Below are 27,738 nucleotides of genomic sequence, written 5' to 3'. Positions count from 1 at the left end.
GAGAGAAACAATTGTAAAGGATTTGGGGGGAGATCATTAAAATTGAGATGTGTATTATAGTCAGTATATTCAGGATTCTGGAAAGTATCCTAAGTCCTCCCGAAAACTGGAAATCCTAGAGGATGCAGTGTGGTATGGTTTATGTCAGAGAGGGTGGCAGCAGAGGGTACATGCACGTTCAAGTTACAATTAGATATTTAAGGCATGTATTTGGCACTTTTTAAGAATTTTTCACTTTTTTATAAACCTTTCTGATTAACCATCACATCAATAGTTCCTGCAACATTGAATAAGAGGCCATCTACAGGACTCAGAAATACAAACAAAAACTTACAAAATGTAGTAAAGTGGTAAAGGAGCTTTGGATTGATGGAGGAAAATCGGCTGAAGTTACAAAGTGTGTGTATGTGTGTGTGTAACAGAGAGAGAGAGAGAAACAGAAAATAAAACTAAATTTACCTGTGTTGATATTTATGTCCCCATATTCTTCCTACCCAATGACCACTGAGAAAAGTAACGAAAGATGCTCATTCATTAAGTTAACAAACTCTGGTCTGACATCTACGAAGGACCATATGTTATCCTAGGGTATAGAGATGTGAACACAAGTAAGATATGGTCCCTCTTTATGCCTTTAAAGTCTTTTTTCCACTTTTAGAAATGAATTCTCTTTACTGCACATATATAAAAAGAATGCAATTTTTAGTATTCTTTCTTAATGCTATGCATATTTGGTCTCATACTTGTTCTTAAAGCAACAAGTTCTCTTATGCTCTTCTTACCGGAAACTTATTAAGGATCCAAAGAGCTTGGTCATATGTGTTGTATCTGATAGGTACTCTACTGGAATTGAAACTGAGAAATTCAAAATGTTTAATTTGTTAACTCATTTACAAATAATAATAATAAGCCCTTTACATGTTAATATAAATAACATTTATGTGAAAAATAATATCCAAAACAAAAAAGAAATTTAGTGAGATGATTGGCATTGTTTCACATTTTTGCAATTCTCTTTGATGTGTAGCTTAATAGAAGACAGCAGAATTCTCATATCTGCTTCTATAGTCAGTCTATTGCAGTGCACTGATTGGTTGAAATATATGAAATTACATAGAAAATCTGATCTGACTTCCACAAAGGACCATACATTATCCTCAGTTATGGAGATAGGAACACAAATAAGATATTTTCCTATAGAGAATATATGAATTCTATAGAAAATCTAGACTTGCCCAGCCAGGTATGGAGTTGGAAAAGGGAGGCCCTCCAGACCCTGGGAAGGGTCTCAGGAATTCCCAGGGGTCTTCAGACTACACTGTGAAAACACTGTACTTGGGAATAGCGAAACATGAGTAGTGAATTTTGTTTGTTCACCAAATATTCATGAAGTGCTTACCATGTGCCAGTAAATTGGGAAAAAAATAATCTGGTAGGAATCAAGAGTTTGGACATTGAGGCTGAGTTGGAGTTGGAGTTTCTTTAGATGGCTTACTATATCTAGGGGACTGGAATGGGGTACCAAGGATGAGAGGGAATGATAACAGTGTGGGGGAGAGTTGATTGAGTACGGAGCCCATACTTATTAAAATGATGGTGGACTTAGATACTAAGAAAATGAAAGATGGAGAAGCAGCTCCTCCATCTTGAAGAGGGAATCGAATACTTCTAGTACAAGGTGTTGAGATCCTAGTTTTTAAAAAAAGGTGTTGGGGAATCCTTGATACATAAGAAGCAGCTCGGATTGGATACAGATGTTAATTCTTGTAAAAGAGATGAGTGAATGTGTAGCTATAGATTTGGAGAGTGTTGTATAGTATGACTGATTCCATAGAGAGGGTCTGGAAGGTGCTGTCTTCTTACCAGCCATTCCAGCGCTCACCTATCTGGTATGCAAGATGGTCAACATTCATTGTTAAATCCATGTGTGTTTAAAATCTCAGTTTTCTTTTTTAACTCTTCTGCGATTCTTCCAAAAGGAGAGAGAGCAAGTAAAATGTTAAATACATATATTAAGCTTTTGTTTATGTTATGGTGCCTTGTTTCTGATGGTTTTTCCTTTGCTTTTTTTTCAGACCATCCAGACCTTTCAAGTTACCAAAAAGGTAAAGTAATCGGGGTCATCTTATTAAATAGCAAACTTCCTTGCATGCTGTTTCCTTCTAGTGGTTTCTCCACATTTTGCTGCTGTTTCCGTTTTCCTCATTTTTTATGAAGGAAAAAATTTCCCCTTAGTTGGCTGTTTGAGGAATCCTCTATCTCCAAAAGTGGTTTTAATCTCTAAGTAGATTTTGAGTCTTTAAATTCTATTTGTGTTTAATTACTTACGTTTGCCTCATTAGTTTGCATTTCTTCCTGTAGTGGATTGGCTTCTCAGTGTCCTACTTGTTGAGAAGAGAGATACTAATTCTGCCAACTTCCATGACTTAAACTCATGGCACTTTATTTCAAATAGGTTGTCTGTCTTCCCAAAATTGTTGTTGTCGTATTAAAATGGAGGTATTCTTTTATGTGGAAATTTTAAAGTTTTATCTTTTCAGTAAGAAAAGCAAAATTTTTAAATGGATGAAAGTTTCTGGAAAAAAGCACTGTCTCACCAGATGTCTTTGTATATTGTGGTTCCAGATATAATATTATTATACCTTAAGAAACTCTAAGTGATCCCTGAAATTCTCTTCTTAAGAAGCTCACATGCTGATAACTGAAGCTTGCCTCAGCAGCGTTACCCTCTCTTTGGAGTAAAACTACTACATAAATTCTAACTAGTAAATTCCCCTTTCATTTAAAAAAATACTTGTGGTAAAATATACACAGAATAAAATTTCCCATTTTATTCACTTTTAAGTGTATAGTTTTATGGTATTAAGTACATTCACATTGTTATGAAACCATCTTCACCATCCTTGTCCAGAACTTTTTTCATCTTGTAAAAATGAAACTCCATACCCATTAAACAATAACTATATATTCTTCTCCCCCAGCCCCTGGCAACCACCATTCCACTTTCTGTCTCCTAACTTGACCACTCTAATACCTCGTATGAGTGGAATCATACAGTATTTTGTGTGATCTTGCGACTGGCTGATTTCACTTACCATAATGTCCACAAGTTTCATCCATGTTGTAGCGTGTGTCGTAATTTCCTTCCTTTTTAAAGCTGAATGATATTCTATTGTATGCATTTACTACATTTTGTTTATCCATTTTTACAGAAAAAAATATGGAAAAAGATAAAGGGAAGAGATGATACAAGTAAATATGGCATATTAAGAAAATGAATTTCCATGTTTAGAAGTAATAGAGCCTTCTCAAATAACTGAAACTTTTGCATTTTGAAAAAATGTGTACATATATTTTCTGTTATTAGATTGGTATTTTTAAAAGTCCTAATTTCTGCTTTTCAGTATATACACATATAAATACAACTTCTTCAAAATAGCCTTTTCTGGCTCCCCTTTCTCACCCTAGCTGGAAGTAATCTCTTCCTTTGTTGAAGTCACAAAACATCTTATCCATATCCCTCTGAAAATACAACTCTGCTTACCTGGTTTTGTAGATATTTGTGTTCTGTCTGATTTTATGTATTAGGCTCCAAGTTCCTTGCAGACAAGATCCATGTCTACCATTTTTTTATTTCCAGAATGCCCTGCATCCTTACTATGCAATGCTAATTGTTGAATGAATTTATTATTTCACAAGAAAGAAAGAATTCTGTATCCTGTTTTCTTTTGTGAAATTTCCCGAATTTCAGTCATTCCTCCCACTAAATTGATAGTTGATGCCACTGTGTTTGTAGGGAAAAATGCATAACTTCTGGTTCATTTGAAAGGAAATCAATCCATTTAAAATAAAGTATAATGAGTAATTGTATCACTGGAAAGTTAGGGTTACTAACGTTTTGCAATGCTGGCCTTTAAAGGACAGGAGGAATAAGAAGAGTTATTAAGGGAAATTAGAAAGGAAGAAACCAAAGATGAGATTTTTTTTCGAAAGAAAGGGGCAGCTAAAGTGTTAAATATTGCTCAGGTCAAGAAAGATGAAAAACAAGATGAGTGAGTTGATTTGGGCAGGTTCAGAAGAGTCATGAGAGCAAAAACCCACCTAGAAGGGGTTAAGGATCGGGTGGTTGGTCAGGAAAAGGAGGGCTCAAGTCCAAGGCACTTAACACTCTCAGTTTCGTTGCTTTCTGCTCTGGAGGAAAAGAAAGAAAGAGAGTGTGTTCCTAGAAAAGCATGGAAGGGCAAAGAGAAAAATAATCTTTGTAAGCTAAGGTAGGAAAATTTACTGTGGAGGAGCTTATTGTAATACAAATGGCCCCTTTAAAAGTGCCCCCCCCATGATGTCACTTGAACATAAATTAGTCCTGTAAGACTCTGAGTTTATTTTATCAGTTATTTCTGATCTGGTGCCAGAGTAAAGCCCATGATAAGGTGGCTGAGAATCTCTGAGTATATTTGAGGGACTTCCCACTGGAAACTCATGAGAACTCCAGCATGGCAGTGAAAAGCTAGACCAGGATGCTAAGGCAGCATGCCCTGTAACTCGGATCCACCGGTCACCCACAAACTCATTGTGTTCACTCTGCCACTTGTGTTTCCTCCTGTAAGGGAAGATGAGTCCTTGAGATCTGTGTGCTATCTGAGACTTAATCTGCTGAGAAGATGCTGTGAACTGTTATACAGCAGTGCTAGGAACCTAGGCAGCTGCTGCAGCAACAGGGGCCTCAGGGAAAACTGTCACCTGGTCAGTCATTGGAAAATGACTGCCTGCTGTAACCCAGGTGTTACAGGGGCAGATTCCATTTACGCTTACATTGGGGTGTTGTCTAAAGATTTACAAAATTAGATCAGGCAGATGAAAGACAAGTAGTACATGATATGCAGAAGAACATATTAGGGTGAAAGGAGTGGTCCTTTTGAAAATTCTTCTAATATACCCGTGGTCCACTTCTCAAAATAATGGGCAAGTGCTTTATTCTTTAAACTTAGGTAGACCATATACGTTGAACTCAGACTTAACAGGAATGGAATTAGCGAAAAAACACGGCAGTGAAATTTTATAGGCCATTTTTAATTTCCTTTCCTTCCCCAATTTTCCTGCTTTATTAGATGTTTATCTTAATATGACAACCATTGTCTGAGTTTCATATTATACATGAAACTTTTGTTTCCCACATGGTGCCCGTAGCTCTACAGTATCTCAGCATAGAGAACAGGAAGAGCAGAAATATCCTCAGCAATATTGTGGGATTTAGGAGAAATGCTTGTCTGAATCAAATCTACTCAGAATAGCTGGGGCTTTCCCCCAGGCTGCTTTACATATTCAGGATGGTGGTTCCATTTCTTCAGTGGGAACAGTTGTCTGTAGGAAAGGTTAGCATGTGAAACAGCTGTGTGAGAAAATGGAACAGTAATATAGTGAGGTTAGACCAGTGTGGAAGAATTGTATTGAGAGCACTAATGCCATAATGTCTCCATATGTAGTCAGCGCACGTATATGGTCCATGGCAGTGCTGTAAAATCAAAACCAAATATTTTCAAAGGGAAGAAAAGCAATTATTGGGGCAGGTTTCTAAGGTGGTTACGCGCGTGTGTGCAGATTTTTCGAGAACACAAAACAAAAAGTCATTATATGGGTAAATGAAACCACAGTATGAAAACTAAGCAATTTGGGGCCCACTGCCCTCTATTGATAACATGTTGGTAGGTAAAAATGAGTAACTTCTGGTTCATTTGAAAGAAAATTGATCCATTTAAAATAAAGTATAATGAATAACTGTATAAGCCTGGGGCCATTTTCATTTCATAGGGCTGATATTTTAAAGGTCTAAAAAGTAAAGGACTGTTTTTAAGTCTGAAGCAATGAAGAGACAGTCTCATGGGTGCTATTGACGAAAGACTTTATTGCTTCAAAACCAGTTACTTTCATCTTAGTTTGCATTTGGTGGAGGAGGAAATAAAGTATAGAGAATATAAATATTGGGTGTGTTCTAGAGAGTCGAAAGCTTCTGACCACTTTGTATTTACATACGAACAACCACAATCAGAGAACTGTGATTTATGTTTTCATTATATTCAGAATTATTCTTAATTTATTTTACCTAGCAAAGTTTTCCTTAATGATTTTTTTTTTAATTCAGAATTTGCAATCTAGTGAATAATATTTGGACTTGAAGTCCTATGGGTGTAGGTGGTTTTGCGTGGAGAAATGAACTATTAGTGTGGCTTAGGAATTTAATTTTAAAATGTGAATTTGGGGAAGCACATATTTGTGGCAAGTTGACTTATTCCTGATGTCTTTTGTTTCGCTAGTGTTTGAAGCAAGAGATGATATCATAGTGGTTAAGAGGCCAGACTCTAGAACCAGACTACTGGGTTCCAAACTTTGTGACTTTGTTTTTTTTGAGGTATAATTGACATAACAGTTTATTAGTTTCAAGTGTACAACATAATGATTTGATATTTGTACATATTGCAACATGATCACGACAATGAATCTAATTAACATCTATCACCTCACATAGTTACAAATTATTTTTCTTGTGATGAGAATGTTTAAGATCTACTTTTTCAGCAAATATACAGCGCAGTACTAGAACTATAGTCACCATGCTGTACGTTACATTCCCATGACTTCTTTATTTTATAATTGGACTAGTTTTCTGACTCTGAACAAGTTATTTGAACTGTCTGTGCCTCAGTTTCATCCCATAAAGTTGTTGTGAGAATTAAATGTGATGATAATCTACATAAGGGATAAGAGCAACTGGAACTTCTTGTGAGGGCAAACCATCATACTTTATTTTCCTAAGATTACTTTTAAAAGAACAACAATGAAAAATACCTGGGCAAATGCTCCTTTAAAGCATAGTTACATTATAATTTCCTTATTAAAATTTAGTTTGAAGTAAATATCCCCACCAAACCCGATCTATGAAGTTGAGAGATCAGAATATAAACATCAACAACATCTTATTCTTAGAGATATAAGTAGCTTTGTCCAGAATGACATTCCGAGTCACCCGCTTTATTTCAACTGTTAGCATCTAGCATGATGTTGAAGAAAAAACTCACAAATACATGAGTAAGAAGCCTATTTCAAAGGAGCCAAGAATAGCCATCATAGCAGGCAAATGAGCAAACATTGATGAGAACTTGAGAATACTTGTCCACAAGTAATTGTTTCTTTTTTCTCTAATAAAATTTAAGAAATCTGAAGTTGGCAAGGTGGATTTTAAATGTTAGAAAAGTTCATTGTAGTCAACTTCTATTGAGCGGTCAGTGCATGGCAAGGCCTAGAGGTGTCAAGATAATAAGACATGGCCCAGGATTTCATGGAAGGGACACAGAAACGGGTCTTTCGGTCAAAGGTGGTACGTGAGGGTGTGGGAAGGGTGTCTGGAAGAAGTGGCTCAGTGGTGGGTTTCGGTAACAGAGAGGGGTCTCGGATGTTTAGTAAGATGCTAAAGCCAGGCTATAGTGGTTGGACGGTGAAGGGAGGGTAGTAGGTACATGGGTGTTTGTTCATCAAATCAATAGATAGTTATCCAGCACCTTTTAAAAGATACTGTTCTGGGCACTGATACTGCACTAAATAAATAAAACAAAAATCTCTGCCCTCCCAGAACTCACAGTCTAATGGATATGTTCATGATAGTTTTTAGCTAGAAGGAAAGTTACAGGTTTGTGGGAAGTTTTTGGGATTCTTAAGATTTACACCACATGAACCTGATATGGGCTGAGTTCTTTTCCAAGAACTGATAGAGTAAAAGTATGGAGAAAGGGAATAACCAGAGAACCACAAGTTCTGAAAGAGATTGCAAGGAGGGTGGCTCCTCTGTTAAAATGTGTGTTCTTTCCACCTGGGAAGTACAGGTTGCAGATCTTCTCTTCTGCAGCCACAGTGGTAGATAGCAAATGTTATTTGTCAGAAATAGACACTGTTCTGACTCTCCATTAACTGTGGCATCTGACCACGGCTACTTCATCACAGAAATGAGAGGACAATTTCTACTACAATTACATATACATACTTGTCTCATTAGGTCTTTTATTGACAAATACCTGTATGAGGTCGGAAATGGGAGGATTGGATGAATTGTTCTCTTAGGTAGCAAAGAACTCTGTGTTGCTCCTAAGAGGCCTTCTTTGTGATTTCTCTCTGCTTCTGCAGTTATGCAGCCCTGATAGCCGACTGGCCAGTGGTGGTACTGGGTATGTGCACGGTGTTCATTGTGGTCTGTGCCTTGGTTGGAGTATTGGTGCCAGAGCTTCCTGACTTCTCTGATCCATTGCTGGTAAGGAGAATTGAGCCAGTAGAATTTCTCTATTTTCTTTAGCCCCCAGTCATCTCTAACAGTGAAGTATGTTAATACATGTTGCCTTATGTTATTTAGTATCTCATATTTTTTAAAAAACCTTCTCAAGCAATCAGGAAGTACCATATTTTGCCATGAGTAATGCACACTTTTTTGCCCAAATTTGTGAGGGAAAAATAAGGATGTGCATTATATATGGGTAGTATTAATTACGTATTTATAAAAATGTTTTTGATTCTTTTATTTATGCTTATGAGTTAAAAGTGTAACTCTAGAGATCAATAACCATATCCGTATGCAAAATAATACCGTGGAATACCATAATCGGTTCTGTTGAACTTACAATGAACTTGCAACAAGGAAGAGTTCTTGGCCTTTTATGATGAGTAAATATCGTAAACTTGTTACCGGTACATAAAATTTCTTGTACCTTTATCTGTTCTTGTGTTTTGTAATTATTTGTTACACAAAGTTCTTTTGTACCATAACATGTTTAAAAAAAGAAATACTAAATTTCCTTTATAACACAAAAAAAGTACCTAAACGTAAACAAATAAAAATTGGAATTAAAAAATTAAAACGAAAGATTTTTTTTCCCCTGAAAGTTTGGGCCAAAAACGTGGGTGCACATTATACACAACAAAATACCGTATACAAACTCTTTCTGCAAAGTAAAAACATGTCTTATCTGTATTCTTGGGTTCCTAAAAGGTCAAGGAACTTGCTCACCATCAGAAATCTGGGAATTTTGCTTCTTGGCCCCCATGTTTAAGCTAAAAAGCAACTGGAGAATCTAAATATATGAAAATGTTTTCATAAAGTCTTTAAGACTGAATATCTCTTTTTTCCCCAAAGAAGTTACAGGAATTTCAGTATTACTAAGAGAAAGCAGAGTCTGTTTTTAAGTAAATGTTTCTCTGGAGTGGAATAATGAGGGAAGTATGAACAAGGATAATGATATCCTCTTTGTAAAACACTGTAACATGCGCAGCATAATTTAATTTGACCATAATTGTTTATAACATAAAAATAAGTATTCACTCAATGCTTAGGTATGAACTTAAAAGAAGCTTCTGATACATTTTTTCCCTCTTTCTTGAGACACGTTACATACCAAAGAATCAAACTGTTTTGTCACAGCAAATAGGTGATCATTATCATGTCAAGTCATCTTGTTTTAATGCCGTTCACCTCTGGAGTAGCTGTGACAAGCGTCTGTATTTTCGGTTGAAAGCTATACATCATCACCTTGACATTGCTTTCCCAAGCTGCTATAACTATCCTTAGCCTCCAATGAAGTACACTAATGGGAATTTGTACTATTTCGCCTTAGGGTTTTGAACCAAGAGGGACTACAATAGGCCAGAGACTGGTCACGTGGAATAACATGGTGAAAAATACAGGATACAAAGCAACATTAGCCAATTACCCCTTTAAATATGCAGATGAGCAAGCCAAAAGGTAATTGTTTATTAACTTTCAGACAAAACATTGCTTAATGAATTCTACTTTTAAACATCACCTGAGCAAAAAGATTAAATGTAATTAAAATGTGTGGTTGAAAATCTTGGCCATGGAATTTGTTTGAATTGTCATAGTCTTACAAAATTGTGTTGTTTTAGGATGAAAAAGTGAGGGTTTGGGAGCTTTGTTTTTCAGAAGTGAGAAAATTAATGTTGGTTGCTTATATTAATCCTTCCAACTTAGTTTCAAGTGCTAAATAGGTCATGATTTTTAGGGTGTACCGTTAACGGTATGCTTCTTGACCTTAAAATACCTAGTATTTCACTGAAGATCAGATTGTTGTTTCGTTTCAGCCATCGGGATGATAGATGGTCAGATGACCATTACGAAAGAGAAAAAAGAGAAGTTGATTGGAACTTCCACAAAGACAGCTTCTTCTGCGACGTTCCAAGTGAGTGGCATTCATAGATGCGCAAACCCCGTAGTGGTTTCCTAGCCCTTGAAACTGAACAGTACTGACAGCTAGACTGATAGGGTGTGTTGCTGGTCACACAGCTTCCCTGTTTCCAGCTTACTTAAAGAGATTTTAGCTTAATTAGCTTGTCATTTGACTGCCCTGGGCCAGTCAGCCATTAATCTGAATTTATTTGCCTAAAACAAAAATTCATAAGAAAGAGATGATTGAGTTAGATTCAGTTTTAAGGAAGATATAAATCTAATAAAATTCTTGGCTTGGCCCAAAATTTCAAGTCATTTATTTAAGTTCCTTGTAGTATTTTAAAAATATTCTAGATCAAGTAACAAGGACATATTGTTGGATCGAACCCTAAAATAACCTGCTGTATGATCAAATGTTCATTTTTTACATTTTGATCCAGTCAGAAAGCATATATTACCAGCCTTCCTCATGTCAGTAGCCATTAGAGAGAGAGCAATGAGCACAGTAAAATCCAGTGGTCCAAAGCTTGAATGCCTCAGGGACCAAGCTCATAATGTGAGTCAAACTAGTGGGATGTGAGACACTAAGAAGTGATGGTGGTTTTGGAGAACTAAAGCGCGCCCATGGGAAGAGATCCACTGCTACTTTCCAGCAGAGGCCTTGAAGAAATGAGAGTCCAAATACTGTAAGAACTTCCCTGAGGTCAGGAATCCAGATTTTAATGTTGGCAGCAAATTCACTAAAAATTGCTGTTGCCTGGAATCAGGCTAATCACTGCAGCTGCCACTGAGAAAGGACAACGGCCTGGAGGAAATGCATGTACATATGTAAGTCATTGATTAGCCCTAGTGATCAGCAGTGAGGAATCGTGGGTAATTACAGTCTCTGACAGTGAACGTCGGCATTAAAGTTCTTTTGAGTTCAGCTTTTGTTGGTTGTTGTTGAAAATCTCTCTAACATGTATATATTCCTATCTTATGAGGTCACTAGGGGACCTGACTGGATCTTTGATGTTTCTAGATCATGCCAAGCCTCAGGTCTTTATTTTGAACACTGTTTCACAATATCGTAATAGAGAGATAGAAAGTAGGAGATTAGGAAGAATTTTATACTGATCCCAGAAAGCAATGCAAGTTTCTTTCTCTGTATTTTATTAGAAAAGTTGAACTCTGGTTAGTTTATTTCTCTCAAAGTGATACTTATATATAGCCTAACCAGCCTCAGGAAGAACATTAACAAATTCATGAAATATAGTCTTGTTTATATTTCAGTAGTCAACATTAAATATTTGTCTCATAAGTAATAGATTCTGCCCTGATAAAGCTACTTCTGACTCTGCTAGAATGAAGTGTTTCAGTTTCCACAAGGCTTATTTGTGTGCAAAATCAGTCAATGTAAGATACGGCCTTTTGATGAAAACAAGAGTTTCCTAAAGAAAACTTCACAATCATGAATAAAAGCTCATGTAATCAAGCTTTGTTCATAAATTTGCAAGTTGATTTTTTTTTGTTAGCACAATTAGGCATCTTAGATAATGTAAAGCTAATCTACTTTGTTTTGCTGGGTTCTGATTTTTTGTAACGGTTGCGGAAGCAGAAACAGTACTTACTGAGCACCTATTTTTCATTATCCTTCAATTCTCACAACGATTTGAGATGGGCATTGCTGTCTCTGTTTTAATGGTGAGGATGCAGTGAAGTGGTTAGTTGCTCAAGGTCACCCAGCTTAGAAAGGACAAGACCTGGTTACACGCAGTTCTGACTCCGAAGGCCATGCTCTTTCCGGTATATCAAACAACCACCCTTATTCAGAAACGTATTTTGTATTAGTATGACTTTCAAAGTCTTTTTCTAGACTGGTGTACCCAAGAGACCGTGTGCTCAGCTGGAATATGGAGGGAGTCTGTGATCCTGGCCAGCAGTTATAGTTGACTGTGTTTAGAGCTTTCAAATTGATCACCTGCCATCTTTCCTCTCTAGTTAGCTGCCAAAGAGAACATCCTCATAATCCATCCTTGATATTCCCTAGTGCATCGTTCTTTGATTTTATACACCATTATGGTGATGTGTTGCAAAATTAAGAGGGAGGCATTTAATTAACTGCCTGCTGAAAGGTCTACGGATTATTCTTCCTAATTATAGTCTGATCCGAAATGCGTTTGTTAATGAAGTCCTATGATTTTTAAGATGCACTGAGTAGACAAAGGCTTTGATCTAAGACAATATTATAGCATTGCTTCTTTTTTTTTTTTTTTTTAAACATTTGCTCCTGGAATTTTTTGAAGGGAAGGAGCCCCCGCTGCTAATGAACTGTCCATGTGGTTTCCCAGTTTGCACTGCTTCTGGGTGCTGAGTCTTATGAAATGCACGAATAATTTATAATCCTTTTTCTTTTCTTTTCTCATATCACCAGGTGACCGATATTCCAGAGTAGTATTTACTTCAGCTGGAGGAGAGACATTGTGGAATTTACCAGCAATTAAATCAATGTGCAATGTAGATAATTCAAGGGTATGTAAAGTAAAACTAAACTATGTTTAGCACAAATAGGGTTATATTTTTGAAACTCCTCTTACTGCTGGGCCGGTGTCCGATCAGAGGAAAGTCCGTAAGTGGCTTACCTTCCGAGGAGTAAACACCACCAGGCCAGCTCTGCGGTCTTGTAGATCCTGGGATCAAAGTGTCTCTGTGTTTCCCCACCTTGAAAACATACCATCTTTCTTAATAAAGAACTCTTTTTCTTCCTCACTCATTTTCTCTGTCCATGATAGTCTTTTGTATTCTTTCACAGCATATTTCCTTTCAAGATAATAGTTAAGACTTTTTTCTTCTTTTGTCATATTTTCTCTTTCCTAATCTATTTCCATTGTTCAACACATTTCCCCCTGAGGCAGCTGTCAACATCTTAATTATACATTGAAAGGCCTGCCTCTCTAGCAGCCGGTGGGTCAGGTGGGCCTGTGACCTCAAAGGAAAATTTAGGGCACAGGCTGGGAAAGGGAACATCAAAGGGCATAAAGACGTATCTGTGTAAATGGCCAGAGTAATCCAATCCAGGTTGCCCTGAACTCGAAACACCTTGCTGCTTTACAAGACAGAAGGATGCAAGAAGACAAGCACTTCCTCGCTTAGTCTTCTCTGGACCCAAAATGATGTCAGCATCAGAAAATGGAAAGGCAGCCTCTGGGCTTAGAAGAGCTGTCAATTTCAGGGGTCCTGAGGCAGCTTCTCCAAGTAGAAACTGCTGTCTGATGTCACTAACGGGCCTGTCCGACCACAGTCACCAGGCAGAAAAGGAACTCACTGCATTCTTTGCATAACTCTGAGGTATGAAATCACTGGTTGGTTGAAAACCTACTCACATGCAATGCTAGGAGCTAGCCTGACGATCCTGTGTGTCCTCCTGTTCTGACAACGTTTCTCACCGACTGGGAGGCAGTCTCATTATGCTGCTACCTTCCGAGAACTAAGTGGCTCACCCAGCTCACCTAGTCAGTTGGTCCCAGATCTCCCGACTTGATTCTTCATTCTGAGAGGCTGTTCATGTGTTTTGAAAATAATTTCCCCTTTGATTGAGCGATTTGGATTTTCTATGAGTGCCATCTTTTCTCTGTCCACCTCCAAATGGACCAAAGGCACAAACCACCTAGAAACAGACCACAATTTCTTCATCAGTGGTCAGTTTTCATTTGCCATATTTTCTTCCCTCCTGCATCTCTCAGTTCATTATTTGGAAGCTATGGACTTATTTCTCCTTGTCATGGGTTAGCATCCTTCTTACGTAGAAAGTTAACTCCAGAGTAGTAGATATGTAGAGTCCTCGGTACGTGTGCTCAGTACTTTCCATCTCTCACACTGAGCCTGTGACCTTGGACTTGACAATGCCATTCAATGGATGAGAGGTTAAGCCAGTCTGATTACTGTGTAATCACACCTTGGATGAGAACAGCTCATTACCTTCTATGCCTCTGCGTCCTCATTCTACCTTCGCAGTTGGTCTTTAGACCTTCCTTGCCCTGAAGACCCTGAAGTGACTGAATTCACTTATTTGATGAACAGCTGACATTTGCTGAGTGTTGTTGACATTTGTCAGGAAGTGCTCTGAACACTTGAAGGAATTGTTCCATTACTCACTGAATTATTGTTACTCATCCTCATGACAGTGTGATGAATTAAATACTATTATCTTGGCCACTTTATAGACGAGGAAAGTTCACACAGGTGGTAAGTGGCAAATGCAGGATTTGGGCCCAGCCAAGTATAACTCCAGCCTTTGCCTTATGCTTCCAGAATGCAGAAAATAACCCCCTCATTTTGTTTTGTTTTGTTTCACTATAAATGCCATCTCTCACTGAAGTGAACCTCAAAGCGTCATCATGGTCTAGAAGAAGTATCTTTTATTTTAAAGAGCTAGCAATTTATTCTCTGAGTACATGTTAGACTCTGAGCGAACTCAGAGGCTCAAAAGCCAGTAAGCCAGACTGTGCCGTTATAGCTTTCATAAGTGAAAGCTGTATATTCTTTCACACATATATCTCATAGTCACATATGTCTTATATTTATATATGCGTGTGTATATGTATATATGTGTGTGTATAGCTGCATCAGATGATTAAAATCAGCATCAATAGTTACCTTACAAAAAGGCCTATCGAAAGGATGAGATAAATAAATTGAATGAATTACATGAAGGGAAAATAATGGGAGGAAACTCATAAAACTAAGGATGAGATTTAACATGCAGTAACTCACACCCCGCAATCCTATACATTTGCTGGTGGTGAGTGACAAGTTTGTCTCTCTCCTCCCTGGCAGCCAAAGCTAAAAGGAATTCACAGTCAGTGACAGAAGCTATGTAAAGAGAGTCACCAGTTTGTTTTAAGACAGGAGAGGATTGTTCCTCCTAGCCTTCATCCAAAGAGTGCTGCTGTGTACAAGGCTCTACACAGCCTCTGTTTGCAAGAGGTACAGTATTGAATCTTAGCTGGTTAGTAAACCGTATCTCAGGTAGGTTGGTAGCAGGCACACATAGCAAAAGCATTTCTACAAGGGATTAAGGCAAAGAAATCTAAATAGGTGGCTTTCTAGTGGCTTGATGCATTTGCAAAAGTTAGACCATCTAAAGGAATGCATGTACTCTGCTTTTTGAGTATTTTTTTCTACTGGGCTCATAATAAGGGTTGGAGAGCTGTGAGTTCAAGTTTGTAATCTCTGGCAAGAAAACAAACATTATGATCCTCTTGTGAAAATTTGAGGAACAGACCCAAGACACATGCCTGAATGCATGGTTAGGCCAGTTACAGACCCACACCAACAAAGGAATAGATAACCAGGGCCCCCAAATTCTACCTCAGAGAGCATGGTTATAATTTTAACTAGTTAAATACTATTTTTACCCATGGCAAATGCTTTTGTATTCTAGTCTCAAATTCTGCCGTGAATCTGGAGTAATAAGCCTTCCTCATAGAGATAATATATTCAATGATAAGTGATAACTATCGGTTAACAGTTCAGATTTCAGATTAATACTGTATCTTTTCCTAGTCTCCCAGCTCAGGACCCTTTATAGGACTTTCGTTTGTTGCAGTGATTTGAACAAACTGTTCCGAGGCTACTCGGCAGTGTTTCCCTCCCCGCCCCCCGCCGCCCCAAATCCTAGCTGTTGTACTTAAACACTTGAGTATTAACAAATATCACGTTGAGTGGGACACACACCAAATGACACAGAGCAGAGGAGCTTATTTGTTGGTGGGGTAACTCCAGAAACGTCTGGTAATCAGTGTAATATCTCAATGAGACCACGTGCTTCAGTTGTCACCTGCCTGTGTGGACAGCACATTGAGTTCGAACTCCAGATTCCATTTAAATGGCATGCCACGTCAACTCATAATTCAGACAGGCCTTGTTTTCCAACGTGCATAGCTTCCGTTTCTGAGGCTGCTGTTTGCCTTCTAACAGGAACGCTTGTTTCTTAGACTGTCCAGAGGAGCCTCAGGTGACACCACTGTCCTCTCTGTCACTTTTCTCTGCCCTTTGACAGCCTCAGGGACACGCTGGCAGCGGGCATAGTGCCCAGAAGTGTGTTTCTCAAATCTTCACTCTGCTGGAAACCCTTTACCCTGTTTCTTAGTCTTTGCACATTGTACAAGTTGGAGCTGAGGAGTCAGTGGATAAAAGGGATTTGAAATTTGGTGCCTCAGACTGTTTCCTGGGGTAACGTATAAACAGCTGGAACCCCCAGAAGCATACAGGTCCCAGAAATGTGTTACCTGATGGTTGTTTTCAAGAGGACTATGGAGCCCTTGGTTTTTTTTTTTTTCCTCCCGAGGGTCCCCTAAACTTTTCGCACACGAGGAACTTGGTCACATGGGGAAGGAGAGACCAGTGGTCACTGGAAACTAATATTAGGGGTTAATTTTCTTCCCTTTACTCTTTTCTAAGCCATTTAAAATAGCTCCAACTTAACCAGTAGTTTTAAAAGTTAAGGTATCATTTAAAACTGCTTTCTCTTTCCTTTCTCTTCCTTTACCCCCTATTTTAAGCCAACTCCACCCCTGCCACGATCTAACTAGGAAGTGTGCAAAGACACATTACAACCACATAAGCAAAACGACTTTCTAAAACACCCCATTTGTGAATACCTAGAGTTCATTTATGTTCCTCATGAGAGGTACAAGAACTTGCTCTCACTAACCCCATTCTCATTTTTAGAAACGTCAAAGATTTTGAAATCATTCCTAGAAATTCCTGTCCTAAAAATATGGCAAAAAATAGAGCTGTCTTCTGCATGTAGCTACACCTGCTTGCCAACCTCCGTAAACCCCATAGGATCATATATGCTCGTGTACTCAGCTGTCTCGGCCACAGGCAGCTGAGTTCTGCCCCTGGCCCATCACACTTACAGACTTTGGCACGCCCTCCTCAGCCTCGCAGAGACCCTTACTTACCGTGCGATACGGTGCTTCTCACATTGAATGATAATTATTGATTTTCTTGTCCGATTTCCCTGCCACACTCTGAGCAACTTGAGGACAGGACCACTGGGCCTCACTCACCTTGTAAAGGTGTCAGCAAATACTGTTTTTTTCTTTTGAATGGATAGATGGGGACACGCAGGCTTCCTCTCTGAAAACCTAGACACTTCCTTGCACTGCATTCCTTTAACCTCCAAGCACTGGCTTCCAACTTCAGATAAAGTGTACTAGTCACAATGTCTTTTCTCTGTCCTTATTTCTTTCCCTGAACGGGCCCTCAAAAACTGTTTTTCAAAGGTTGTACATCAGCCAGCACCACCTTTGAATCTGAGGATTGGCTCTCCGGAGGCTTAAGAGCATTTATTTTTGATAGCAGCCATGAAAGCAGTATTTGGTCTAGTGTTTATCATGTCCAAGTTTTTAATCTTTGGTCAAATACACACATTAAAAACTGCTGTTATTATCTGAAAAGGTTATTCAAGGACAGATTTCTGCACTTCTGTTCTAGTCTCAGCTGGCAATCCGGTTTCCTTTATCTTGCACATTTGATTATTTCATCCACTACAAATGTGTTCCTTCTAGCTGATAGTGGGTTTCATAATGGGTACAATTCATTGTCTTCCATTTGAAAACTGTCAAACATTGGGGTTGTGATACTTTTCTTTCAATTCCCCAGGGTATTACATGGGACTTACATGCTATTTCTTTGGTGGGGGGGACTGGTTCTCTGCCATGAAAACCAGAGAGTTGCTCTTCCAGAATTTCCTGTTATTTGTTAGGTGGTTCTGTTTCCCCTAACTTAGCAGGTGTCAAAGTTTTTACCTTGAAACAACTAAATATGAATTATCCTATTTTATGAAATGTCAAGTAATTATTGCTTTTTAGAAGTGAGCTTAAAAATTAAGGAGTACACTTGAATAATAACCCTTTTGTTTCATTTTTCTTTACCTCCAATAGAGCATCTTTAAAAACAGCAACAACTTTTTATGATAGAGATTTTCAAACATGGCAAAAGTAGAATAGTAGAATGATTCTTCCCAGGCAGTTCTCCCAACTTCACTTCCCAACACACGGCCAATTTTGTTTTATACACACCTCATCCCCAGGATTAGTCCCAGTAAAATATAGTTGACTCTCGGGGGTTAGGGGCACCCACCCACCCCCATGCTGTCAAAAATCCAAGTATAACTTTTGACTCCCCAAAAGCTTAACTACATATCTTGGTAGCCAGGGCTTAGGGCTTATAAATAACTTGGTTCTTCAATGATAAGTCTAAGTTCCAAAGAGGTGATTTGTGCCAATATCTCCTCTACTTTGAAAAGATGCTTCAATGCGTGATTGATAAAGCCCACTTTAATAAAGGTCAAGGGTGGTTTTAATCCTAGAAAAAAGAGATTCATGCTCTTCTTGAAGTGCAGAGTCCCAGGGAGGAAACTCTGCAGTTCAAGAGCGTGAATTATTTTTTTCTAGGATTAAAACCACCCTTTGGAAATGGAGATGAGGGAAAGTAATAGGACCGGGTCATCGTCAGTGTGGGACTGGCTCAAGAGAAGGGGAATATTTCTTATTCTCACCCTTGGGGAAGAGGGGCCATTCCTGTAATTTACGGATTTTCAGGGCAATGCAATTGTGCAGGCTTCACTAGAATCTAGCAATGCTGGATTTGGCATTGGAACAAGTTTTCAATTTTCTATAATAAGAACAGCCATCAGAAGAAAAGCCTTCTCCAGTAATAGTGTTCTAAATGAAACACTGCCCACATGAAATCCAGAATTGTCACACTTGCCCCTGTTTATCAAAAAAGAAAGTTCCCCAACGAGGGTTGTAGCCAACTTGGATAGACTTTTTAGGATGTGGAAGAAATAATTAAACACCTACTTATTTTATTAATTGTATATATTTATTTAAAATCATATATATATATATATATATATATATATATATATATATATATATATATATATATAAATATTTTAATTTAGAAACATTGCCCTCTTCTATTCCTATTTCAGGAAACAGTTTTATTCCAGGTCTTTCATGCAGTTGATATCAGTTCTTCTGATATCACCAGAGTCACTTTTTGATTCACTGAGTTTTCTACAGAATAAAATATCATCTTTGGTTCCCACTAAGTTGATTGAGATATAGTAGTACCTTTGTCACCAAAAATTTCCTGTTGGTAACCAGAAATCTTAGGCAAAGCCACAGATTTGTTTTCTATATCAACTGCACAGTTGTTCTCATAATCGGTCCTGTAGGTGTACGTACAGAAGCCCACAGCCTGTCCATGCTACTGCTTATTGAAGTGAGTCTGAAAAGGCTTGTGTATGAAAGAGGTGTTAATGTTGTCTCCTTTTTCAAACCAAACGAGCATTGGCTGAAGTGGTTTCACACTGGGATATCATCCCCAAACAGTAGTTTTTTGTTCCAAACAAAGCAACCCAGAGAGTCCTCTGCCATTTGAGAGCTTTGCGGGGAACTCCCTCCCCGTATTCAAACTGCTAGCCGACTCAAGAGGATGCTTCTTTAACTTCTGTAACTGTCCCGCTTCCTCAAGTCCACCTTAATTCCGTCCTTTGAGTGAACGCGTTTTAAACGCCAGTCCTTCTGCGTCCCTGTCTCCGCAGATCAGGGCTCACCCCCAGTTTGGTGACCTCTGCCAGAGGGCCACAGCCGCTTCCTGCTGCCCCAGCTGGACGCTGGGGAACTACATCGCCATCCTGAACAACCGATCGTCCTGTCAGAAAATCGTGGAGCGAGACGTCTCTCATACCTTGAAGCTGCTGCGGACCTGTGCCAAACACTACCACAACGGCACCCTGGAGCCAGACTGCTGGGACATGGCGGCCAGGAGGAAGGACCAGCTCAAGTGCACCAGCGTGCCGCGCAAATGCACCAAGTACAACGCCGTGTACCAGATCCTGCACTACCTGGTGGACAAAGACTTCATGCCCGCGAGGGCCGCCGAGGACGCCGTGCCCGCGCTCACGTCCAGCATGCTCTTCTCGCCCACCGAGAAGGGCGACGGCATGATGAGCATTTACCTGGACAACTTCGAACACTGGAACTCTTCCGACGGCGTCACCACCGTCACCGGCATCGAGTTCGGTATCAAACACAGCCTGTTTCAGGACTACCTTCTGATGGATACTGTGTATCCCGCCGTCGCCGTTGTGATCGTCCTGCTGGTCATGTGTGTCTACACCAAGTCCATGTTCATCACGCTGATGACAATGTTTGCCATCATCAGCTCCTTGATCGTTTCCTATTTCCTCTATCGCGTGGTATTTAACTTTGAGTTTTTCCCCTTTATGAACCTCACCGCGCTCATCATTCTGGTGGGCATCGGAGCCGACGATGCGTTTGTCCTGTGTGACGTGTGGAACTACACCAAATTTGACAAGCCTCACGCCCAAACTTCGGAAACGGTGAGCATCACCTTGCAGCACGCAGCCCTCTCCATGTTCGTCACCAGTTTTACCACCGCGGCCGCCTTTTACGCCAACTATGTGAGCAACATCACAGCCATCCGGTGCTTCGGGGTGTACGCGGGGACGGCTATACTGGTGAACTATGTGTTGATGGTGACGTGGCTTCCGGCAGTCGTGGTGTTGCACGAGCGGTATCTCCTCAATATATTCACTTGCTTCAGGAAGCCCCAGCAGCCAGTCTACGATGACAAAAGCTGCTGGACAGTGGCTTGCCAAAAGTGCCACAAAGTCCTGTTTGCCATTTCAGAAGCGTCTCGCATCTTTTTTGAAAAAGTATTGCCATGCATCGTCATTAAGTTTCGCTACCTTTGGCTGTTCTGGTTCCTCGCCTTAACGGTCGGCGGGGCCTACATCGTGTGTGTAAATCCGAAGATGAAACTGCCCTCGTTGGAGTTATCCGAGTTTCAGGTGTTCAGGTCGTCTCACCCTTTTGAACGTTACGACGCTGAGTACAAAAAGCTTTTCATGTTTGAACGTGTCCACCACGGAGAGGAGCTCCATATGCCCATCACAGTGATCTGGGGAGTGTCCCCGGAAGACAACGGCAACCCACTGAATCCCAAGAGCAAAGGGAAGTTGACATTAGATAGCACTTTTAACATCGCCAGCCCAGCTTCCCAGGTCTGGATTTTGCACTTCTGTCAAAAACTGAGAAATCAGACGTTCTTTTACCAGACCGATGAGCAAGACTTCACCAGCTGCTTCATCGAGACGTTCAAGCGCTGGATGGAAAACCAGGACTGTGACGAGCCTGCCCTGTACCCGTGCTGCAGCCGCTGGAGCTTCCCCTATAAGCAAGAGATTTTTGAACTGTGCATCAAGAGAGCCATCATGGAGCTGGAAAGGAGTACGGGATACCACTTGGATAGCAAAACCCCAGGGCCAAGGTTTGATATTAACGATACAATCAGGGCAGTGGTTCTGGAGTTCCAGAGCACCTACCTCTTCACACTGGCTTATGAAAAGATGCACCAGTTTTATAAAGAGGTGGACTCCTGGGTTTCCAGTGAGCTGAGCTCGGCCCCCGAGGGCCTCAGCAATGGCTGGTTTGTCAGCAACCTGGAGTTCTACGACCTCCAGGACAGCCTCTCTGACGGCACCCTTGTTGCCATGGGGCTGTCTGTGGCTGTCGCATTTAGTGTGATGCTGCTTACAACTTGGAACATCATCATAAGCCTGTATGCCATCGTTTCAATTGCTGGGACTATATTTGTTACTGTGGGTTCTCTCGTCCTGCTGGGCTGGGAGCTGAACGTTCTGGAGTCTGTCACCATTTCGGTGGCAGTTGGCCTGTCTGTAGACTTCGCTGTCCATTACGGGGTTGCTTACCGCTTGGCCCCGGATGCCGACCGGGAAGGGAAGGTGATCTTCTCCCTGAGTCGCATGGGCTCTGCGATTGCCATGGCCGCCCTGACCACCTTTGTGGCCGGCGCCATGATGATGCCGTCCACGGTTCTGGCCTACACCCAGCTGGGCACCTTCATGATGCTCATTATGTGTATCAGCTGGGCTTTCGCCACCTTCTTTTTCCAGTGCATGTGCCGGTGCCTTGGGCCACAGGGCACCTGTGGTCAGATTCCTTTACCTAAAAAACTCCAGTGCAGTGCCTTCTCTCACACTTTGTCTACAAGTCCCGGTGACAAAGGACAAAGCAAAGCACATGCCCTGAATACTTACCATGTAGATCCCAGGGGCCAGAAATCCGAAATGGAACATGAGTTTTATGAATTAGAGCCTCTGGCTTCCCACAGCTGCACTGCCTCCGAGAAGACCACGTACGAAGAGACCCACATCTGCTCTGAATTTTTCAGCAGCCAGGCAAAGAATGTCGTGATGCCTGCGCCGGCAGCTTACAACAGTGAGCTCCACAAAAGCGCCCCAAATGACTCAAGATCTGCCTTGTTACAGCCCTCTCCTGAACAGCACACCATGTGTCACTTCTTCTCTCTGAATCAGAGATGTAGCTGCCCAGATGCCTACACACGTTTGGAATGTGGCCCACACTCTTGCCAGCAGATGGGTGACTGTTGGTGCCACCAGTGTGCTCCTACTGCCAGCAGCTTTGTGCCTGTCCCACATGGCGTGGCACCTCTGAAGGCGGCACGCCCAGCCCCCGATGGCTTCGTGCATCCCGTCCCGCACGTCCACCGCTGTCCCTGCCTACAGGGCAGAGTGAGACCCCCTGGGATGCAGAATTCTCTGCCCAGGAGTTTTTTCCTCCATCCAGTGGGGTCCATCCAGGCCCAAGAAAAAACTGGTAAGACCAGCGTACACAGTCTTCAGAGCATAGAAGACCATCTTCCAAAGATGGCAGAGCCCTCATCATTTGTCTGCAGAAGCACGGGCTCTTTATGCAAAGCATGTTGCCATCCTGAGAATGACCAAAGTGGACCCTATAAAAATAGAGACATCAGGAATATGGAGGGCAGTGGAGGGGCTGACAACCAGGGCTCCAGTTCAGTCAATCCGACCGATGGGGCAGAAAGGGAAACTGAGCCCAGCTTGTCACAGACTGATGTCATTGTGAACTCAGAACGTTTAAATCAAAATGAACCAAAATTTATATCAAACCATTTCATGGGGGAGGCTGGTTATGGGTCCTGCCCTAACAATCCACCAAGTTGTGGCAGAATCGTGCGAGTGAGGTGTAGTTCTGTGGACTGTCAGATGCCAAACATTGAAGCCAACGTGCCTGCTGTCTTACACTCAGAACTTTCCGGTGAAAGTTTGTTAATAAAAACACTTTAATAAATACAATATTAAATTCAGAACCAGCGCCTCAGTTGTTCCTTTGAAGTGGAAGTGAAATCCAGAAGTTTAGAAAGGGAGCCCAAACACGCAGGAATAAGAATGTTTCAGTTCGTTAAAAATCATGGACACTTTTTATATTCCGCACGAACAATTGACAAATTCATATCCAATGAGCGTTGGCTGATGACTGGATTTTATGTTTTCAAAAATATAGTTGTTTTTTACATTTATACCCAGCTTGAAAAATAATTGCCTTTTCTCTCCCTTCTCAAAGAAGCGAATCAGAGGGTTAGAGTTCCAATGACCCAGAAGTTTCCATTGTCCCTGGCAATAATATTTACCTGACATCTTTATCCTGGGGCACTTGGTTGTCAGTAATTAAGACATTTGATCATGCAACATAAATACGGATTTTAACAGTGTCACTTCAGTTGGGATTCAGGAACTACACAATATGAAAACTTATATTTTGGGCGAGGCCTCATTTAAAAATAGTTGTCAAGTATTTCAGGAGTATGTCCCACCGGTCTGCGTGAGGAGACTTTACATGAAGCCACTGACACATTTATATCCAAATCGGTGTCTTCTTCCACATTAGTCAAGAAGTCACTGGCATCATCGTGTGTCAGATGACAGTTATGTTAGTACCACAGAAGGATGAGAATAAAGGATACACTTCTTAGGATAAGTTGCATGTTGACAAAGGTAGACCCAGGTCAGGTGAATCGTAGCCCTTTGAAGTAGAGTAAGGGAACTGGTTCTATGCAGGTTGCTTCTGTCTCTGCCCCCAAGGAAACGTGTTCAGACAGCTGCCTCCTCCTGTGTTAGTGTCTCAAGATGTGGAAGGATGATTTTATTATGCAACTAACACCTGGAAATGCTAAGCCTTCAGGCGGTATCTTAAATGACACTTGTGTATCTTATGCTAGATCAGTCTACAGTAGTTGAGCTGTTGGAGCATGCTTTCTGGGTTAATACTTCAGATGACACAGCTGTCCTTCACAGGGTGTCCTCTGATACTGACTGCATTCCTGCCCTGTCCAGCAAACCCTCCCACTGCATTCTGCTTCCTCTAGGACACTGCTTCCAGTTGGGTCCTCTGAAGAAAACTGGGTGAAGATATTTCTAAATACAGTGTTCTTTCCAAAAGTTATATTCGTTGTTTTCTAAGAATAGTTTTCCAAATTAGATCTGCATATTATTCAGGGCCTGAAAAAAGCTTTCAAGAGTTGCAAGGGGTCTCATGTTTCATTGACTCTAACCCACCTCCACCAAACCACATTTCTAAGCAGCTTTCCAGCTTTCACTTGACCACTTCAGTGACAGGGAACTCACTACACGACTCCCTTGGTTGAACCCAACTCTGTTATCCTGTAGTTTTTCTACAATTTTGGTCCTCATTCTGCTCTACGAAGTAAAAATAAACATCTCTGATCGCTTTGCCACATGGCATCCTGAGAGATACTTGGAACAGTAATCGTGTCCTCCCACTAACATCCCCAGTTCACTGCCCTGGTTTTCCTAGGACTGGGTTTTAAGCAATTAAAACCCTGAGTAGGAAGTTATGGTCTCTGGGTAAGTAAGGTTGTTGTATTCCCTGCCCAAGTGTAGGACCCAAAACAGACTGATACCGTGCAGAAAGGAGGGCCAGCCTTAAGGAGACTGGATGGTACTCCTGTGAGCTCACTTCGAGATGGAAATTACTTGGGCTCCAGCATCACAGCTGATGGTCATGTAGCTTAGAGGAAACAAAACCCACCATGTCTCTCTCACAGGTACTGCTGCTATGCTGCCTTTGCAGACCAGTTTCTGACAGCGAAGTTCAAGACCATATGTCTACCCGCATTGCGCTTAATACTGTTAGAGAAATCTGAGGAATCGGGGAGGAGATGGGAAACTTGGAAATAGAACTCACAATCCCAACACTAGATTGTTCGTTTTTCTTATGAAATATGTAACCATAACGTTAGCTAGTGAAAATTTAGTGACACAAATGCACTTTTATTTTTATTTTTGCTGGCATGAACACAGATTGAACTTCAGGGTGATAGGAGAAGCAAGCTTTTTACAGATAACCCAACCTGAAAGACGTCCACGTGAGGCAAGTGTCATTTAATTTAGAAAATAAAAATTTAGAAAATAATTACCCTGCACCTTGAATGTGGCAGGAACATTTTCACATTGATTTCATCTAGACTTTGGACTTTTCGTTATTTTTCATGCCAGAATTTTTAAAAAGGCATTTATTAGCTGGGACTAGAGGCTTTTTTTTTTTTTTAATCATTACTGGGCAGCAAAATATTACTTCTAGTTGTGTTTCACAGAGAAATTTCATCCATTGGCCCCTTCTAGAGAATTACAAAGCAGATAACAGGTTAAATTACACAGAAGAGGAAAGAGCCCTTTCACTGTGAAATATTTGTAACTTGGAGGGGTTTTGCTTATGGAAAGGATTTGCAGACTGTCACTACAATAGAACACGTTTGAGGTTTGTTCCTGACTTCTTCCCAGCTAGGTCACTTTTAAATCCCTACTTGATTGAAGAGTGGAATAGGCCAAGAGAACAAAGTGTTTCACGGAGAACAGCTGTACTGTTTGAAATAACCACACACCTTCATCTGTGTATATTAATTTCGTGCATGTAATTGCTGTAGAAGGCACATCCTCCCCAAACAGTATTCCTTAAAGTGATGCTAAGCTGTTATTATATTAAATTTTATGACAATAATCTACGTCCCAGTCTTAATCATTTTAAATTTTAAAACTTTTGCAATGCGTAATATGAAGAATAGTTTTACAAATGTGGTCTTACAGAAGATTAAGAAATATTCCTGATTTGCATCGTTTCACATGGAAACCATCTTTCCACCAGCAGTTAGGACAGTTTCTGAATGAAATATGAGGAAACAATCACTGAAAACAGCTGTGTCTTTTCTCTTTAAAGAGGAGGGTCATTTTAGAAGAAAAAAATTAACCCTAAAAAAAATTCAAAGACTCAATTGGGTTTTTTGTCATCAGATTCAGACACAGCCAGGAAAGTTGAAATTTGTTGAAATCATGAGGGGATTTTTTTTTTTTAATGCAGAAGGAAGCGTCGTGTTCAAATACCCTTTACACTATAATGAATTTTTCCAAAATGTTTCCTGGCATTTAGTCTGTTCATCTCCAATTGTTGTTATATTAATATCTACAATGTTTTTTGTAATAAATAGCCATGTTTATTAATTTTTGATTTTGTGTACTAAGAGGTTCCATATCTTCACATTAAATATGTAGAAGAAAAGAATGAATAACCATGGTTGATTAGTAGAATCTTGTGTCTTTTGTTCTTAATAGTGGTTTAACTGCCCTAATTTTGGATTTCTCGTGGAAAAAAAAAGGAGTAATTTCTCGTTTCATTCGCTGTAGAAACCACAGTGCACACATACAAGAACAGCTCATGAAGGAACTGGGATATTCCTGACCTCTGACTGTCATAGTGAAACAGGAGTTACACTTCATGGTCTCCAATCGACGTTTCCCCTTCTACTCATAGATTTACCACATAACTTTCTGTAATGTAATCTACATCTTCCTAAAAATTGAAGGGGGCAGGTTATTTTCAGCAAGATTTTTTTTTGTTTTTTTGGAACCCGGTAAGATTCTTATAAGGTTCTTTTTCTATTCTTATAAAACCATTCTTACGGTTTTAATTTGCGGCAAAGTGACAATCAGTAAAATTTGCTCAACCTGTATCCACTAATTGGACATATTTGGTCCGTGAACTGAACTTTAGCTCTCCACTATTTAAAGGAGAAAGCATTTGCTAGGTAAATCAATAAATGAGATTACAGAGAGCCTGTTTGCCTGCCTATGAAAACAAACCTCTGGAGTTTAAAAAGCTAGAGTAGTTTTTGCAACATAATATGATCGTTACAAATCTCACTGATAAAGAGAGGTCCAGTAGGATTATCTAGACAAATCTTTACCGGATGTTTCAATACTAGTTGAGAATAATAAAAGAATAATAATAGAAAAGCATCTATTTTTAGTCTTAAATGTGATCTTTCTTGGATGCTCTTCGCTCCCACGAGGGCCATTATTCTACCTTGGGAAGCTCTCTGGTCTGCAGGGTGACTCCGATTCTCTGGATGCTGGCAGCTGCCAAGTGCTTCATTCAGTGGAGACTTAAAGGATGGGATATGTACAGCCACAAGCTTTATCCTCCCTCCAGCAAAATTGTTTTTCATGCAGAGATCTGAAGAAAGGCTTTGGGAGACATGAAAATCTCTGGCAACATCCTCTCTCAGGTTGAAGTTCACCA

The 27,738-nt window shown here is 40.3% G+C and overlaps 1 protein-coding gene across 12 annotated transcripts in view; it reads left to right on the top strand.

The window, feature by feature from the left end:
- Positions 1–27,436, top strand: part of DISP1 (dispatched RND transporter family member 1) — a 163,137-nt gene extending 135,701 nt beyond the window's left edge. For 8 of the 12 annotated variants that reach the window (XM_074316964.2, XM_074316963.2, XM_074316967.2 and 5 more), the window contains 6 exons: positions 2,076–2,105; positions 8,173–8,296; positions 9,651–9,778; positions 10,117–10,232; positions 12,633–12,730; positions 19,821–27,436. In XM_074316964.2, coding sequence (XP_074173065.2) covers positions 2,076–2,105; positions 8,173–8,296; positions 9,651–9,778; positions 10,117–10,232; positions 12,633–12,730; positions 19,821–23,432 — 4,108 coding nt within the window. In that variant the 3' untranslated portion in view covers positions 23,433–27,436. The remainder of the gene's footprint in view (positions 1–2,075; positions 2,106–8,172; positions 8,297–9,650; positions 9,779–10,116; positions 10,233–12,632; positions 12,731–19,820) is intronic. The other 4 variants (XM_019756376.3, XM_019756375.3, XM_074316962.2 and 1 more) reach the window with 1 other exon arrangement.
- The last annotated feature ends 302 nt before the right edge of the window (positions 27,437–27,738 follow it).

This window comes from Rhinolophus sinicus, chromosome 6, assembly GCF_057876585.1.
Source record: "Rhinolophus sinicus isolate RSI-liver-muscle chromosome 6, RSI-T2T, whole genome shotgun sequence".
Lineage (NCBI taxonomy): Eukaryota > Metazoa > Chordata > Mammalia > Chiroptera > Rhinolophidae > Rhinolophus > Rhinolophus sinicus.
Note: the sequence above shows the minus strand (reverse complement) of the source record. Positions and strands in the feature narration are given on the sequence as shown.